At 49.7% G+C, this 13,808-nt stretch overlaps 1 protein-coding gene across 8 annotated transcripts in view; it reads right to left on the bottom strand.

The window, feature by feature from the left end:
- Nucleotides 1–3: 3 nt before the first annotated feature.
- Nucleotides 4–13,808, bottom strand: part of LOC131941233 (protein TALPID3) — a 72,501-nt gene continuing 58,696 nt past the window's right edge. For 6 of the 8 annotated variants that reach the window (XM_059300339.1, XM_059300336.1, XM_059300338.1 and 3 more), the window contains exons 22-32: nucleotides 11,288–11,537; nucleotides 11,024–11,120; nucleotides 9,065–9,191; nucleotides 8,310–8,395; nucleotides 7,530–7,706; nucleotides 6,284–6,515; nucleotides 6,030–6,179; nucleotides 5,503–5,622; nucleotides 4,619–4,693; nucleotides 2,852–3,053; nucleotides 4–198 (exon numbers count right to left, since the gene is read on the bottom strand). In XM_059300339.1, coding sequence (XP_059156322.1) covers nucleotides 108–198; nucleotides 2,852–3,053; nucleotides 4,619–4,693; nucleotides 5,503–5,622; nucleotides 6,030–6,179; nucleotides 6,284–6,515; nucleotides 7,530–7,706; nucleotides 8,310–8,395; nucleotides 9,065–9,191; nucleotides 11,024–11,120; nucleotides 11,288–11,537 — 1,607 coding nt within the window. In that variant the 3' untranslated portion in view covers nucleotides 4–107. The remainder of the gene's footprint in view (nucleotides 199–2,851; nucleotides 3,054–4,618; nucleotides 4,694–5,502; nucleotides 5,623–6,029; nucleotides 6,180–6,283; nucleotides 6,516–7,529; nucleotides 7,707–8,309; nucleotides 8,396–9,064; nucleotides 9,192–11,023; nucleotides 11,121–11,287; nucleotides 11,538–13,808) is intronic. The other 2 variants (XM_059300342.1, XM_059300341.1) reach the window with 2 other exon arrangements.

The following is a 13,808-nucleotide window of genomic DNA, read 5'->3' as shown; positions in this document are numbered from 1 at the left end:
GAGTGAAAATAGAAAGAATTTATTATTTGCTAACCCATACATGAACGAGCACAAGATTCTACAGAAACAGCTGACAGCTAATTATCAAACAGCTCTTTGTGGCTTGTTCAGAGGTCAATTTCAGAAATTTCACTGTCTTCTTCAGCAGAGGGCAGTGTCAAGGTCATTCTTTTCTGCCCACCAGTGTGGTCGACCAATCTAAAAAGAAAGGCAGAAATAAAAGTGTGAGAACCAGTCTCTCAAGTATTAGGTGCTGGGTAAAAGTGTGAGAACCAGTCTCTCAAGTATTAGGTGCTGGATAAAAGTGTGAGAACCAGTCTCTCAAGTATTAGGTGCTGGGTAAAAGTGTGAGAACCAGTCTCTCAAGTATTAGGTGCTGGGTAAAAGTGTGAGAACCAGTCTCTCAAGTATTAGGTGCTGGGTAAAAGTGTGAGAACCAGTCTCTCAAGTATTAGGTGCTGGATAGCTCTGACATTCTGCTTACACAGACAAGCTAATGACCCAGATAAAAATCACTTGACCCCTACAGCCATGCCCCCATCACTTGACCCCTACAGCCATGCCCTCATCACTTGACCCCTGCAGCCATGCCCTCATCACTTGTCCCCTACAGCCATGCCCTCACCCTTTGATCCCTACAGCCATGGCCTCATCACTTGACCCCTACAGCCATGCCCCCATCACTTGACCCCTATAGCCATGCCCCCATCACTTGACCCCTACAGCCATGCCCACATCACTTGACCCCTACAGCCATGTCCTCACCCTTTGATCCCTACAGCCATGGCCTCATCACTTGACCCCTACAGCCATGCCCCCATCACTTGACCCCTACAGCCATGCCCTCATCACTTGACCCCTACAGCCATGCCCTCATCACCTGACCCCTACAGCCATGCCCTCATCACTTGACCCCTACAGCCATGCCCACATCACTTGACCCCTACAGCCATGTCCTCACCCTTTGACCCCTACAGCCATGCCCACATCACTTGACCCCTACAGCCATGCCCCCATCACTTGACACCCTACAGCCATTCCCCCATCACTTGAACCCTACAGCCATGTCCTCATCACTTGACCCCTACAGCCATGTCCTCACCCTTTGACCCCAACAGCCATGCCCTCACCCTTTGATCCCTACAGCCATGCCCACATCACTTGACCCCTACAGCCATGCCCTCATCACTTGACCCCTACAGCCATGCCCTCATCACTTGACCAGCCATGCCCTCATCACTTGACCCCTGCAGTCATGCCCTCATCACTTGACCCCTACAGCCATGCCCTCATCACTTGACCCCTGCAGCCATGCCCTCATCACTTGACCCCTACAGCCATGTCCTCATCACTTGACCCCTACAGCCATGTCCTCACCCTTTGACCCCAACATCCATGCCCTCACCCTTTGACCCCTACAGCCATGCCCTCATCACTTGACCCCTGCAGCCATGCCCACATCACTTGACCCCTACAGCCATGCCCTCATCACTTGACCCCTACAGCCATGCCCTCATCACTTGACCAGCCATGCCCTCATCACTTGACCCCTGCAGTCATGCCCTCATCACTTGACCCCTACAGCCATGCCCTCATCACTTGACCCCTACAGCCATGCCCTCATCACTTGACCCCTACAGCCATGCCCTCATCACTTGACCCCTGCAGCCATGCCCTCATCACTTGACCCCTACAGCCATGCCCTCACCCTTTGATCCCTACAGCCATGCCCCCATCACTTGACCCCTACAGCCATGCTCACATCACTTGACCCCTACAGCCATGCCCTCATCACTTGACCCCTACAGCCATGCCCTCATTACTTGACCCCTACAGCCATGCCCTCATCACTTGACCCCTACAGCCATGGCCTCATCACTTGACCCCTGCAGCCATGCCCACATCACTTGACCCCTACAGCCATGCCCTCATCACTTGACCCCTACAGCCATGCCCTCATCACTTGACCAGCCATGCCCTCATCACTTGACCCCTGCAGTCATGCCCTCATCACTTGACCCCTACAGCCATGCCCTCATCACTTGACCCCTACAGCCATGCCCTCATCACTTGACCCCTACAGCCATGCCCCCACCCTTTGATCCCTATAGCCACACCCTCATCACTTGACCCCTACAGCCACGCCCTCACCCTTTGATCCCTACAGCCACGCCCTCACCCTTTGACCCCTACAGCCATGCCCTCACCCTTTGATCCCTACAGCCATGGCCTCATCACTTGACCCCTACAGCCATGCCCTCATCACTTGACCCCTACAGCCATGGCCTCATCACTTGACCCCTGCAGCCATGCCCTCATCACTTGACCCCTACAGCCATGGCCTCATCACTTGACCCCTGCAGCCATGCCCTCATCACTTGACCCCTACAGCCATGCCCTCATCACTTGACCCCTACAGCCATGTCCTCACCCTTTGATCCCTACATCCATGCCCTCACCCTTTGACCCCTACAGCCATGCCCTCATCACTTGACCCCTGCAGCCATGCCCTCATCACTTGTCCCCTACAGCCATGGCCTCATCACTTGACCCCTACAGCCATGCCCTCATCACTTGACCCCTGCAGCCATGCCCTCATCACTTGTCCCCTACAGCCATGCCCTCACCCTTTGATCCCTACAGCCATGCCCCCATCACTTGACCCCTACAGCCATGCCCCCATCACTTGACCCCTACAGCCATGCCCTTATCACTTGACCCCTACAGCCATGCCCCCATCACTTGACCCCTACAGCCATGCCCTCATCACTTGACCCCTACAGCCATGCCCTCATCACTTGACCCCTACAGCAAATTCACATGCTCACAGACAGCTTAAAATGACCCAAACCTTTTCAACTCTGATTCATCCAGTGATCCATCATACGAGTATGTCTGACTGACAGATCCTGCCTGACTGGCAGAGCCCCTGACGCTGGACCTGTAGGTGCCACTAAGATCAAAGTCCACTGACTTCTTGACCCCTGACTGTCTGGACTTGAGGCTAGAGGTCAATACAGCATCACCTGTGGGAGAGGTCAATACAGCATCACCTGTGGGAGAGGTCAATACAGCATCACCTGTGGGAGAGGTCAAGAGGTCAATACAGCATCACCTGTGGGAGAGGTCAATACAGCATCACCTGTGGGAGAGGTCAATACAGCATCACCTGTGGGAGAGGTCAAGAGGTCAATACAGCATCACCTGTGGGAGAGGTCAAGAGGTCAATACAGCATCACCTGTGGGAGAGGTCAACACAGCATCACCTGTGGGAGAGGTCAATACAGCATCACCTGTGGGAGAGGTCAATACAGCATCACCTGTGGGAGAGGTCAAGAGGTCAATACATCATCACCTGTGGGAGAGGTCAATACAGCATCACCTGTGGGAGAGGTCAATACAGCACCACCTGTGGGAGAGGTCAATACAGCATCACCTGTGGGAGAGGTCAAGAGGTCAATACAGCATCACCTGTGGGAGAGGTCAATACAACATCACCTGTGGGAGAGGTCAAGAGGTCAATACAGCATCACCTGTGGGAGAGGTCAAGAGGTCAATACATCATCACCTGTGGGAGAGGTCAATACAGCATCACCTGTGGGAGAGGTCAATACAGCATCACCTGTGGGAGAGGTCAAGAGGTCAATACATCATCACCTGTGGGAGAGGTCAATACAGCATCACCTGTGGGAGAGGTCAATACATCATCACCTGTGGGAGAGGTCAATACAGCATCACCTGTGGGAGAGGTCAAGAGGTCAATACAGCATCACCTGTGGGAGAGGTCAAGAGGTCAATACATCATCACCTGTGGGAGAGGTCAAGAGGTCAATACAGCATCACCTGTGGGAGAGGTCAATACAGCACCACCTGTGGGAGAGGTCAATACAGCATCACCTGTGGGAGAGGTCAAGAGGTCAATACAGCATCACCTGTGGGAGAGGTCAAGAGGTCAATACAGCATCACCTGTGGGAGAGGTCAATACAGCACCACCTGTGGGAGAGGTCAATACAGCATCACCTGTGGGAGAGGTCAAGAGGTCAATACAGCATCACCTGTGGGAGAGGTCAATACAGCATCACCTGTGGGAGAGGTCAATACAGCATCACCTGTGGGAGAGGTCAATACAGCATCACCTGTGGGAGAGGTCAATACAGCATCACCTGTGGGAGAGGTCAATACAGCATCACCTGTGGGAGAGGTCAATACAGCATCACCTGTGGGAGAGGTCAAGAGGTCAATACAGCATCACCTGTGGGAGAGGTCAATACAGCATCACCTGTGGGAGAGGTCAATACAGCATCACCTGTGGGAGAGGTCAAGAGGTCAATACAGCATCACCTGTGGGAGAGGTCAATACAGCATCACCTGTGGGAGAGGTCAAGAGGTCAATACAGCATCACCTGTGGGAGAGGTCAAGAGGTCAATACAGCATCACCTGTGGGAGAGGTCAATACAGCATCACCTGTGGGAGAGGTCAATACAGCATCACCTGTGGGAGAGGTCAATACAGCATCACCTGTGGAGGAGGGCTCAACAATACAATCATGGAGAGGTCAGCAGAGCTGGTGGGGCTCATATCTGACCCAGAGTTAACCTTGTGTGACCTTGACCTACCTGAGCGTCTGAGTGGACCTTCCATTGACTGGCTTGTCTGACTTTGGTAACTGGACAACACTGACCTTCTGGAGCCTGCAACATAAAGAGTTGGCTGGTCGGCAGTTCAAATGTCACTTTGACTGACAGCTCAAATGTCACTTCAGCTGGCAGATCAAATGTCACTTCAAATGACAGCTCAAATGTCACTTCCGATGACAGCTCAAATGACAGCTCAAACGTCACTTCAGCTGACAGCTCAAATGTCACTTCAAATGACAGATCAAATGTCACTTCAGCTGACAGCTCAAATTTCACTTCAGATGACAACTCAAATGTCACTTCAGATGACAGCTCAAATGACAGCTCAAACGTCACTTCAGCTGACAGCTCAAATGTCACTTCAAATGACAGCTCAAATGTCACTTCAGCTGACAGCTCAAATGTCACTTCAGATGACAACTCAAATGACAGCTCAACTGACAGCTCAAATGTCACTTCAGCTGACAGCTCAAATGTCACTTCAAATGACAGCTCAAATGTCACTTCAGATGACAGCTGAAATATCACTTTGAGCTGACAGCTCAAATGTCACTTCAGCTGACAGCTCAAGTGTCACTTCAGATGACAGCTCAAATGACAGCTCAAATGTCACTTCAGCTGACAGCTCAAATGTCACTTCAAATGACAGCTCCAATGTCACTTCAGCTGACAGCTCAAATGTCACTTCAGCTGACAGCTCAAATGTCACTTCAAATGACAGCTCAAATGTCACTTCAAATGACAGCTCAAATGTCACTTCAGCTGACAGCTCAAATGTCACTTCGGCTGACAGCTCAAATGTCATTTCAAACGACAGCTCAAATGTCACTTCCGCTGACAACTTAAATGTCACTTGTACATACCTGGGTCACTACCATAAGACAGCCTACTGTCACTACTTCTCCGCCCATGAGTAGAGTGTGTCCTTCCTCTGGTGGGTAGTGGCGCACCATCAGACAAAACTGGCTGATACTGGAGCTGACCTGCAACATTTTTCTGTTAGGCTTAGCAGGTCAAATATTTATCTGGCTTAGTAGGTCAAATATTTATCTGGCTTAGCAGGTCAAATATTTATCTGGCTTAGTAGGTCAAATATTTATCTGGCTTAGCAGGTCAAATATTTATCTGGCTTAGTAGGAGAAATATTAATCCGGCTAGTTTTTCTGTTAGGATTAGTAGGTCAAATATTTATCTGGCTAGTTTTTATAGAAAGTTATAGATATTAATTGGAGGCATATCCTAGGGGTTATATATAATCTCAATTTTACTGGGCAATGTTTGAACTTTTGGCCAACAATTTTACTAGGCAAGTTTTTAACGTTTGGCCAACAATTTTATTGGGTAAGATTATAACTTTTGGCCAACAACATTTTGGCCATGAGACCATCACCTTTCTTTTGTTGCTGTATCCTGTTAGAAGTGTGGGGGGCAGGTCTAAATGCGGGTGGGGGGGAGGTTGTGTACCCTTGTCTCTCATCTGTTTCCTCCTCATATTCTTCATCATAACTTTTCTCCATACTGTAGGTCGAGACGATCTCCCCTAAAATACAGATGAAAATTTCTAGAAATGTGCAACAGGATTTCTCTCCCCTGTGACCATCATCAAGAGTTGCAATAAACAGAGAAGAAGGAATGGAGACTTGCCGTGTGTTGTCCTTTGCTGGGTGGCACGTTTGGATGGTGAGACCTGTCCCATGTTGGATGGTGAGACCTGTCCCATGTTGGATGGTGAGACCTGTCCCATGTTGGATGGTGAGACCTGTCCCATGTTGGATGGTGAGACCTGTCCCATGTTGGATGGTGAGACCTGTCCCATGCTCAGCTCCCCCAAGCTGCGTCCTGTCAGGGAGAGGCCAGCTCTGGGGCGGGGTCTGCTCTGTAACATTAAGTCAAGGATAGAAATCAGTGGGCCTGTACTAGCTTTGTGGGCCACCACTAGCTTTGTGGGCCACCACTAGCTTTGTGGGCCAACACTAGCTTTGTGGGCCTGTACTAGCTTTGTGGGCCACCACTAGCTTTGTGGGCCAGTACTAGCTTTGTGGGCCACCACTAGCTTTGTGGGCCACCACTAGCTTTGTGGGCCAGTACTAGCTTTGTGGGCCTGTACTAGCTTTGTGGGCTGGTACTAGCTTTGTGGGCCGGTACTAGCTTTGTGGGCCTGTAGTAGCTTTGTGGGCCACCACTAGCTTTTTGGGCCTGTACTAGCTTTGTGGGCCTGTACTAGCTTTGTGGGCCACCACTAGTTTTGTGGGCCTGTACTAGCTTTGTGGGCCAGCACTAACTTTGTGGGCCAGCACTAACTTTGTGGGCCACCACTAGCTTTGTGGGCCAGTACTAGCTTTGTGGGCCACCACTAGCTTTGTGGGCCACCACTAGCTTTGTGGGCCAGTACTAGCTTTGTGGGCCTGTACTAGCTTTGTGGGCCACCACTAGCTTTGTGGGCCAGTACTAGCTTTGTGGGCTGGTACTAGCTTTGTGGGCCGGTACTAGCTTTGTGGGCCTGTAGTAGCTTTGTGGGCCACCACTAGCTTTTTGGGCCTGTACTAGCTTTGTGGGCCTGTACTAGCTTTGTGGGCCACCACTAGTTTTGTGGGCCTGTACTAGCTTTGTGGGCTGGTACTAGCTTTGTGGGCCGGTACTAGCTTTGTGGGCCTGTAGTAGCTTTGTGGGCCACCACTAGCTTTTTGGGCCTGTACTAGCTTTGTGGGCCTGTACTAGCTTTGTGGGCCACCACTAGTTTTGTGGGCCTGTACTAGCTTTGTGGGCCAGCACTAACTTTGTGGGCCAGCACTAACTTTGTGGGCCAGCACTAACTTTGCGGGCCATCACTAGCTTTATGGGCCTGTACCAGCTTTGTGGGCCAGCACTAGCTTTGTGGGCCAGCACTAACCTGTTGATCTTGTGGACCAGCACCAACCAGTGGGCCAGCAGTGTAGGGCAGACCGCCACCAGAGAGCCAGGGGTTGCGCTGCATCTGTGCCATCAGCTGTAGGGTGGGGTCTTGTTCAGGGGCAGATAACCCGTCAAAGTACAGCTCGCCCTCACTCTTGGGGTAGTCCGTTTCATCCTGGGGAAGGTGGGGTTAACATGACCTTGGTGGGGTAAACATGACCTTGGTTTGGTTAACATGACCTAGGTGGGGTTAATATGACCTTGGTGGGGTAAACATGACCTTGGTTTGGTTAACATGACCTTGGTGGGGTTAATATGACCTTGGTGGGGTAAACATGACCTTGGTTTGGTTAACATGACCTTAGTGGGGTTAATATGACCTTAGTGGGGTAAACATGCCCTTAATGGTGTTAACATGCCCTTGGAGGGGTTAACATGACCTTGGTTGGGTTAAAATAACCTTGGTGGGGGTTAACATGCTCTTGATGGTGTTAACATGTCATTGATGGTGTTAACATGCCCTTGGTGGGGTTAACATGACCTTAGTGGGGTTAATATGACCTTGGTGGGGTAAACATGCCCTTAATGGTGTTAACATGCCCTTGGAGGGGTTAACATGACCTTGGTTGGGTTAAAATAACCTTGGTGGGGGTTAACATGCTCTTGATGGTGTTAACATGTCATTGATGGTGTTAACATGCCCTTGGTGGGGTTAACATGACCTTGGTGGGGTTGACCTGACCTCATGAGTTGAACTAGCCAAGAGCAATGAACTGACCAGCAGCAGGTCCTCCGTGTCCTTGAGAGTGCTGGCTGTGCTGACGTCTGCTGGGTAACCCTTCAGGATCAGCTCTCTACATTGGGCTGGGAGTGAACAAGGTCAAGGTGAGTGACATGTGGATGTGAAGGTCAATGTGGGGACAAGGTCAATGTCAAGGTGAGTGACATGGTCAATGTCAAGGTGAGTGACACGGTCAAGGTGAGTGACATGGTCAAGGTGAGTGACATGGTCAAGGTGAGTGACACGGTCAACGTGAGTGACATGGTCAACGTGAGTGACAGGGTCAAGGTGAGTGACAGGGTCAAGGTTAGTGACAGGGTCAAGGTGAGTGACAGGGTCAAGGTGAGTGACATGGTCAAGGTGAGTGACACGGTCAAGGTGAGTGACACGGTCAAGGTGAGTGACACGGTCAAGGTGAGTGACATGGTCAAGGTGAGTGACACGGTCAAGGTGAGTGACACGGTCAAGGTGAGTGACATGGTCAAGGTGAGTGACACGGTCAAGGTGAGTGACACGGTCAAGGTGAGTGACATGGTCAAGGTGAGTGACATGGTCAAGGTGAGTGACATGGTCAAGGTGGATAAAACAAGACATATACATTACTAAATCAACAAACAGTATCATTGTAAGATGCCAGGTACTAATAACAGCTGAGTAGCGCATCAACTGAGAGAAGGACTAATTAACTTTAAGATAATTAAGCATCATCAGCCTGTAGAACAGAATGATGAGCAAGCTGTGCAGTGACCCACCTGGATTCAAGGGCAAGCCAATCAGCTGTCCCTCACTCAGTAGCCACTGGCCATCAGAGATGGGGTCGTTGAGCGTGTCCGAGAGACTGGTGTCAGAGGAGGAGAGTTGGGCCACACTCGGCTCAAACTGTCAAACATCAGACACATTTTACATGTTCAAACTGTCAAACATCAGACACATTTTACATGTTCAAACTGTCAAACATCAGACACATTTTACATGTTCAAACTGTCAAACATCAGACACATGTTCAAACTGTCAAACATCAGACACATTTTACATGTTCAAACTGTCAAACATCAGACACATGTTCAAACTGTCAAACATCAGACACATTTTACATGTTCAAACTGTCAAACATCAGACACATGTTCAAACTGTCAAACATCAGACACATGTTCAAACTGTCAAACATCAGACACATGTTCAAACTGTCAAACATCAGACACATGTTCAAACTGTCAAACATCAGACACATTTTACATGTTCAAACTGTCAAACATCAGACACATTTTACAGGTTCAAACTGTCAAACATCAGACACATTTTACATGTTCAAACTGTCAAACATCAGACACATTTTACATGTTCAAACTGTCAAACATCAGACACATTTTACATGTTCAAACTGTCAAACATCAGACACATTTTACATGTTCAAACTGTCAAACATCAGACACATTTTACATGTTCAAACTGTCAAACATCAGACACATTTTACATGTTCAAACTGTCAAACATCAGACACATTTTACATGTTCAAACTGTCAAACATCAGACACATTTTACATGTTCAAACTGTCAAACATCAGACACATGTTCAAACTGTCAAACATCAGACACATTTTACATGTTCAAACTGTCAAACATCAGACACATTTTACATGTTCAAACTGTCAAACATCAGACACATTTTACATGTTCAAACTGTCAAACATTTCATCAGACACATTTTACATGTTCAAACTGTCAAACATCAGACACATTTTACATGTTCAAACTGTCAAACATCAGACACATTTTACATGTTCAAACTGTCAAACATCAGACACATGTTCAAACTGTCAAACATCAGACACATTTTACATGTTCAAACTGTCAAACATCAGACACATTTTACATGTTCAAACTGTCAAACATTTCATCAGACACATTTTACATGTTCAAACTGTCAAACATCAGACACATTTTACATGTTCAAACTGTCAAACATTTCATCAGACACATTTTACATGTTCAAACTGTCAAACATTTCATCAGACACATTTTACATGTTCAAACTGTCAAACATTTCATCAGACACATTTTACATGTTCAAACTGTCAAACATTTCATCAGACACATTTTACATGTTCAAACTGTCAAACATCAGACACATTTTACATGTTCAAACTGTCAAACATTTCATCAGACACATTTTACATGTTCAAACTGTCAAACATTTCATCAGACACATTTTACATGTTCAAACTGTCAAACATCAGACACATTTTACATGTTCAAACTGTCAAACATCAGACACATTTTACATGTTCAAACTGTCAAACATCAGACACATTTACATGTTCAAACTGTCAAACATTTCATCAGACACATTTTACATGTTCAAACTGTCAAACATCAGACACATTTACATGTTCAAACTGTCAAACATTTCATCAGACACATTTTACATGTTCAAACTGTCAAACATCAGACACATTTACATGTTCAAACTGTCAAACATTTCATCAGACACAATTTACATGTTCAAACTGTCAAACATCAGACACATTTTACATGTTCAACAATTCTCCCATGGCTAATGAGTTGTCTCATGTAAAAATACTTTTTCTAACAGCATATGTTTTAAATATTTGGTAAAACCAAGTATTTGTGTTAGGTAAAAAATATTTTAAAATGAAAACATTTGAATATCAAATTTTTTTCTTATCATTAATAAAAAAAGTCTTTAAAACCTTGATGTGGGGTGGTGTGGGTGGTGTGGGTGGTCTCTCCTCAGGTGTCAGGTCCAGCGTGATTGGTTCATCTCTTCCTACAGCCACTGACAACATGCTGGGAAATTTAAAAACTGAGTCATCACTCACAACCTTTAGGGGGGGGGGGGGGAGACAAGAGTGAGAGACTTACATGAGGGTGGGGAGTGAGAGACTTACATGCGGGTGGGGAGTGAGAGACTTACATGAGGGTGGAGAGACTTACATGAGGGTGGAGAGACTTACATTGGCTGAGGCTGGTCAACTACATCCTCCTCCTCCTCCTCTCTTGGAACAGCAGCAACATTTTGATTGGATGTCTCAGGTTCTGTAGGGGGCGCTGTTGGTACAAGTTTAGCAGGGGGTGTGGGCGGGGGTGTGGTAGGTGTGGGGTGGAACACAGTTCCTGCTGCTTGTGGGGGTGGGGAGGCTGGAGGTGTGGCCACATCGTGTCTCACCACCCCCGGGCTGGCTGGCTCAACAAGTTTGTCCTTTCCTGGAAACACAACAAGAAATATTCACTCGGCTCTAGCTGTTTGGGTGGTGAAGGAAAAATTAAAGGGCGCCGCTAGGCTAGAAGGTCTGCAGCTAAATGAATCAAATAAAAAACATACAAATTGCTGTAACAAACTGAACTGAATTATTCTTAGAAGGAACCTCAGAGATCAGCCTTTGTCAAAACTCCACAGCTTAAACTCAAGCTCTAACAACATTATGTATCTAAACATGAAAGTAATAAACCAGGAGTCATCTCCCCTACACTTTCTCGAATATTCTTTAATAACACTATGGAAGATGGGAACTCAGGATATAGACATGATTTTTAATCCATTATTAATTGCTCAAACCTGCCACCCCTGACCTACCTGCCACCCCTGACCTACCTGCCACTCCTCACATACCTGCCACCCCTCACCTACCTGCCACCTTTCACCTACCTGCCACCCCTGACCTACCTGCCACCCCTCACCTACCTGCCACCCCTGACCTACCTGCCACCCCTGACCTACCTGCCACCCCTGACCTACCTGCCACCCCTGACCTACCTGCCACCCCTCACCTACCTGCCACCTTTCACCTACCTGCCACCCCTCACCTACCTGCCACCTTTCACCTACCTGCCACCCCTCACCTACCTGCCACCTTTCACCTACCTGCCAACCCTCACCTACCTGCCACCCCTCTAACCCTACCTGTCACCCCTCACCTACCTGCCACCCCTCACCTACCTGCCACCCCTGACCTACCTGCCACCTTTCACCTACCTGCCAACCCTCACCTACCTGCCACCCCTCTAACCCTACCTGCCACCCCTCACCTACCTGCCACCCCTCACCTACCTGCCACCCCTCACCTACCTGCCAACCCTCACCTACCTGCCACCCCTCTAACCCTACCTGTCACCCCTGACCTACATGCCACCCCTGACCTACATGCCACCCCTCACTCTACCTGCCACCCCTGACCTACCTGCCACCCCTCTAACCCTACCTGCCACCCCTGACTTACCTGCCACCCCTGACCTACCTGCCACCCCTCACCTACCTGCCACCTTTCACCTACCTGCCACCCCTCACCTACCTGCCACCCCTCACCTACCTGCCACCTTTCACCTACCTGCCACCCCTCACCTACCTGCCACCTTTCACCTACCTGCCAACCCTCACCTACCTGCCACCCCTCTAACCCTACCTGTCACCCCTCACCTACCTGCCACCCCTGACCTACCTGCCACCCCTGACCTACCTGCCACCTTTCACCTACCTGCCAACCCTCACCTACCTGCCACCCCTCTAACCCTACCTGCCACCACTCACCTACCTGCCACCCCTCACCTACCTGCCACCCCTCACCTACCTGCCACCCCTCTAACCCTACCTGTCACCCCTGACCTACATGCTACCCCTGACCTACATGCCACCCCTCACTCTACCTGCCACCCCTGACCTACCTGCCACCCCTCTAACCCTACCTGCCACCCCTGACCTACCTGCCACCCCTCTAACCCTACCTGTCACCCCTGACCTACATGCCACCCCTGACCTACATGCCACCCCTCTAACCCTACCTGCCACCCCTCACTCTACCTGCCACCCCTGACCTACCTGCCACCCCTGACCTACCTGCCACCCCTGACCATCATGCCACCCCTCACCTACCTGCCACCCCTGACCTACCTGCCACCCCTCACCTACCTGCCACCCCTGACCTACCTGCCACCCCTGACCTACCTGCCACCCCTGACCTACCTGCCACCCCTGACCTACCTGCCACCCCTCACCTACCTGCCACCTTTCACCTACCTGCCACCCCTCACCTACCTGCCACCTTTCACCTACCTGCCACCCCTCACCTACCTGCCACCTTTCACCTACCTGCCAACCCTCACCTACCTGCCACCCCTCTAACCCTACCTGTCACCCCTCACCTACCTGCCACCCCTCACCTACCTGCCACCCCTGACCTACCTGCCACCTTTCACCTACCTGCCAACCCTCACCTACCTGCCACCCCTCTAACCCTACCTGCCACCCCTCACCTACCTGCCACCCCTCACCTACCTGCCACCCCTCACCTACCTGCCAACCCTCACCTACCTGCCACCCCTCTAACCCTACCTGTCACCCCTGACCTACATGCCACCCCTGACCTACATGCCACCCCTCACTCTACCTGCCACCCCTGACCTACCTGCCACCCCTCTAACCCTACCTGCCACCCCTGACTTACCTGCCACCCCTGACCTACCTGCCACCCCTCACCTACC

Source organism: Physella acuta, unplaced genomic scaffold (genome assembly GCF_028476545.2).
Source record: "Physella acuta isolate Inbredline_101_S28 unplaced genomic scaffold, ASM2847654v3 ptg000353l, whole genome shotgun sequence".
Classification (NCBI taxonomy): domain Eukaryota; kingdom Metazoa; phylum Mollusca; class Gastropoda; family Physidae; genus Physella; species Physella acuta.
The sequence above is the reverse complement of the archived record's forward strand: the minus strand, read 5'-3'. Positions and strand labels throughout refer to the sequence as shown.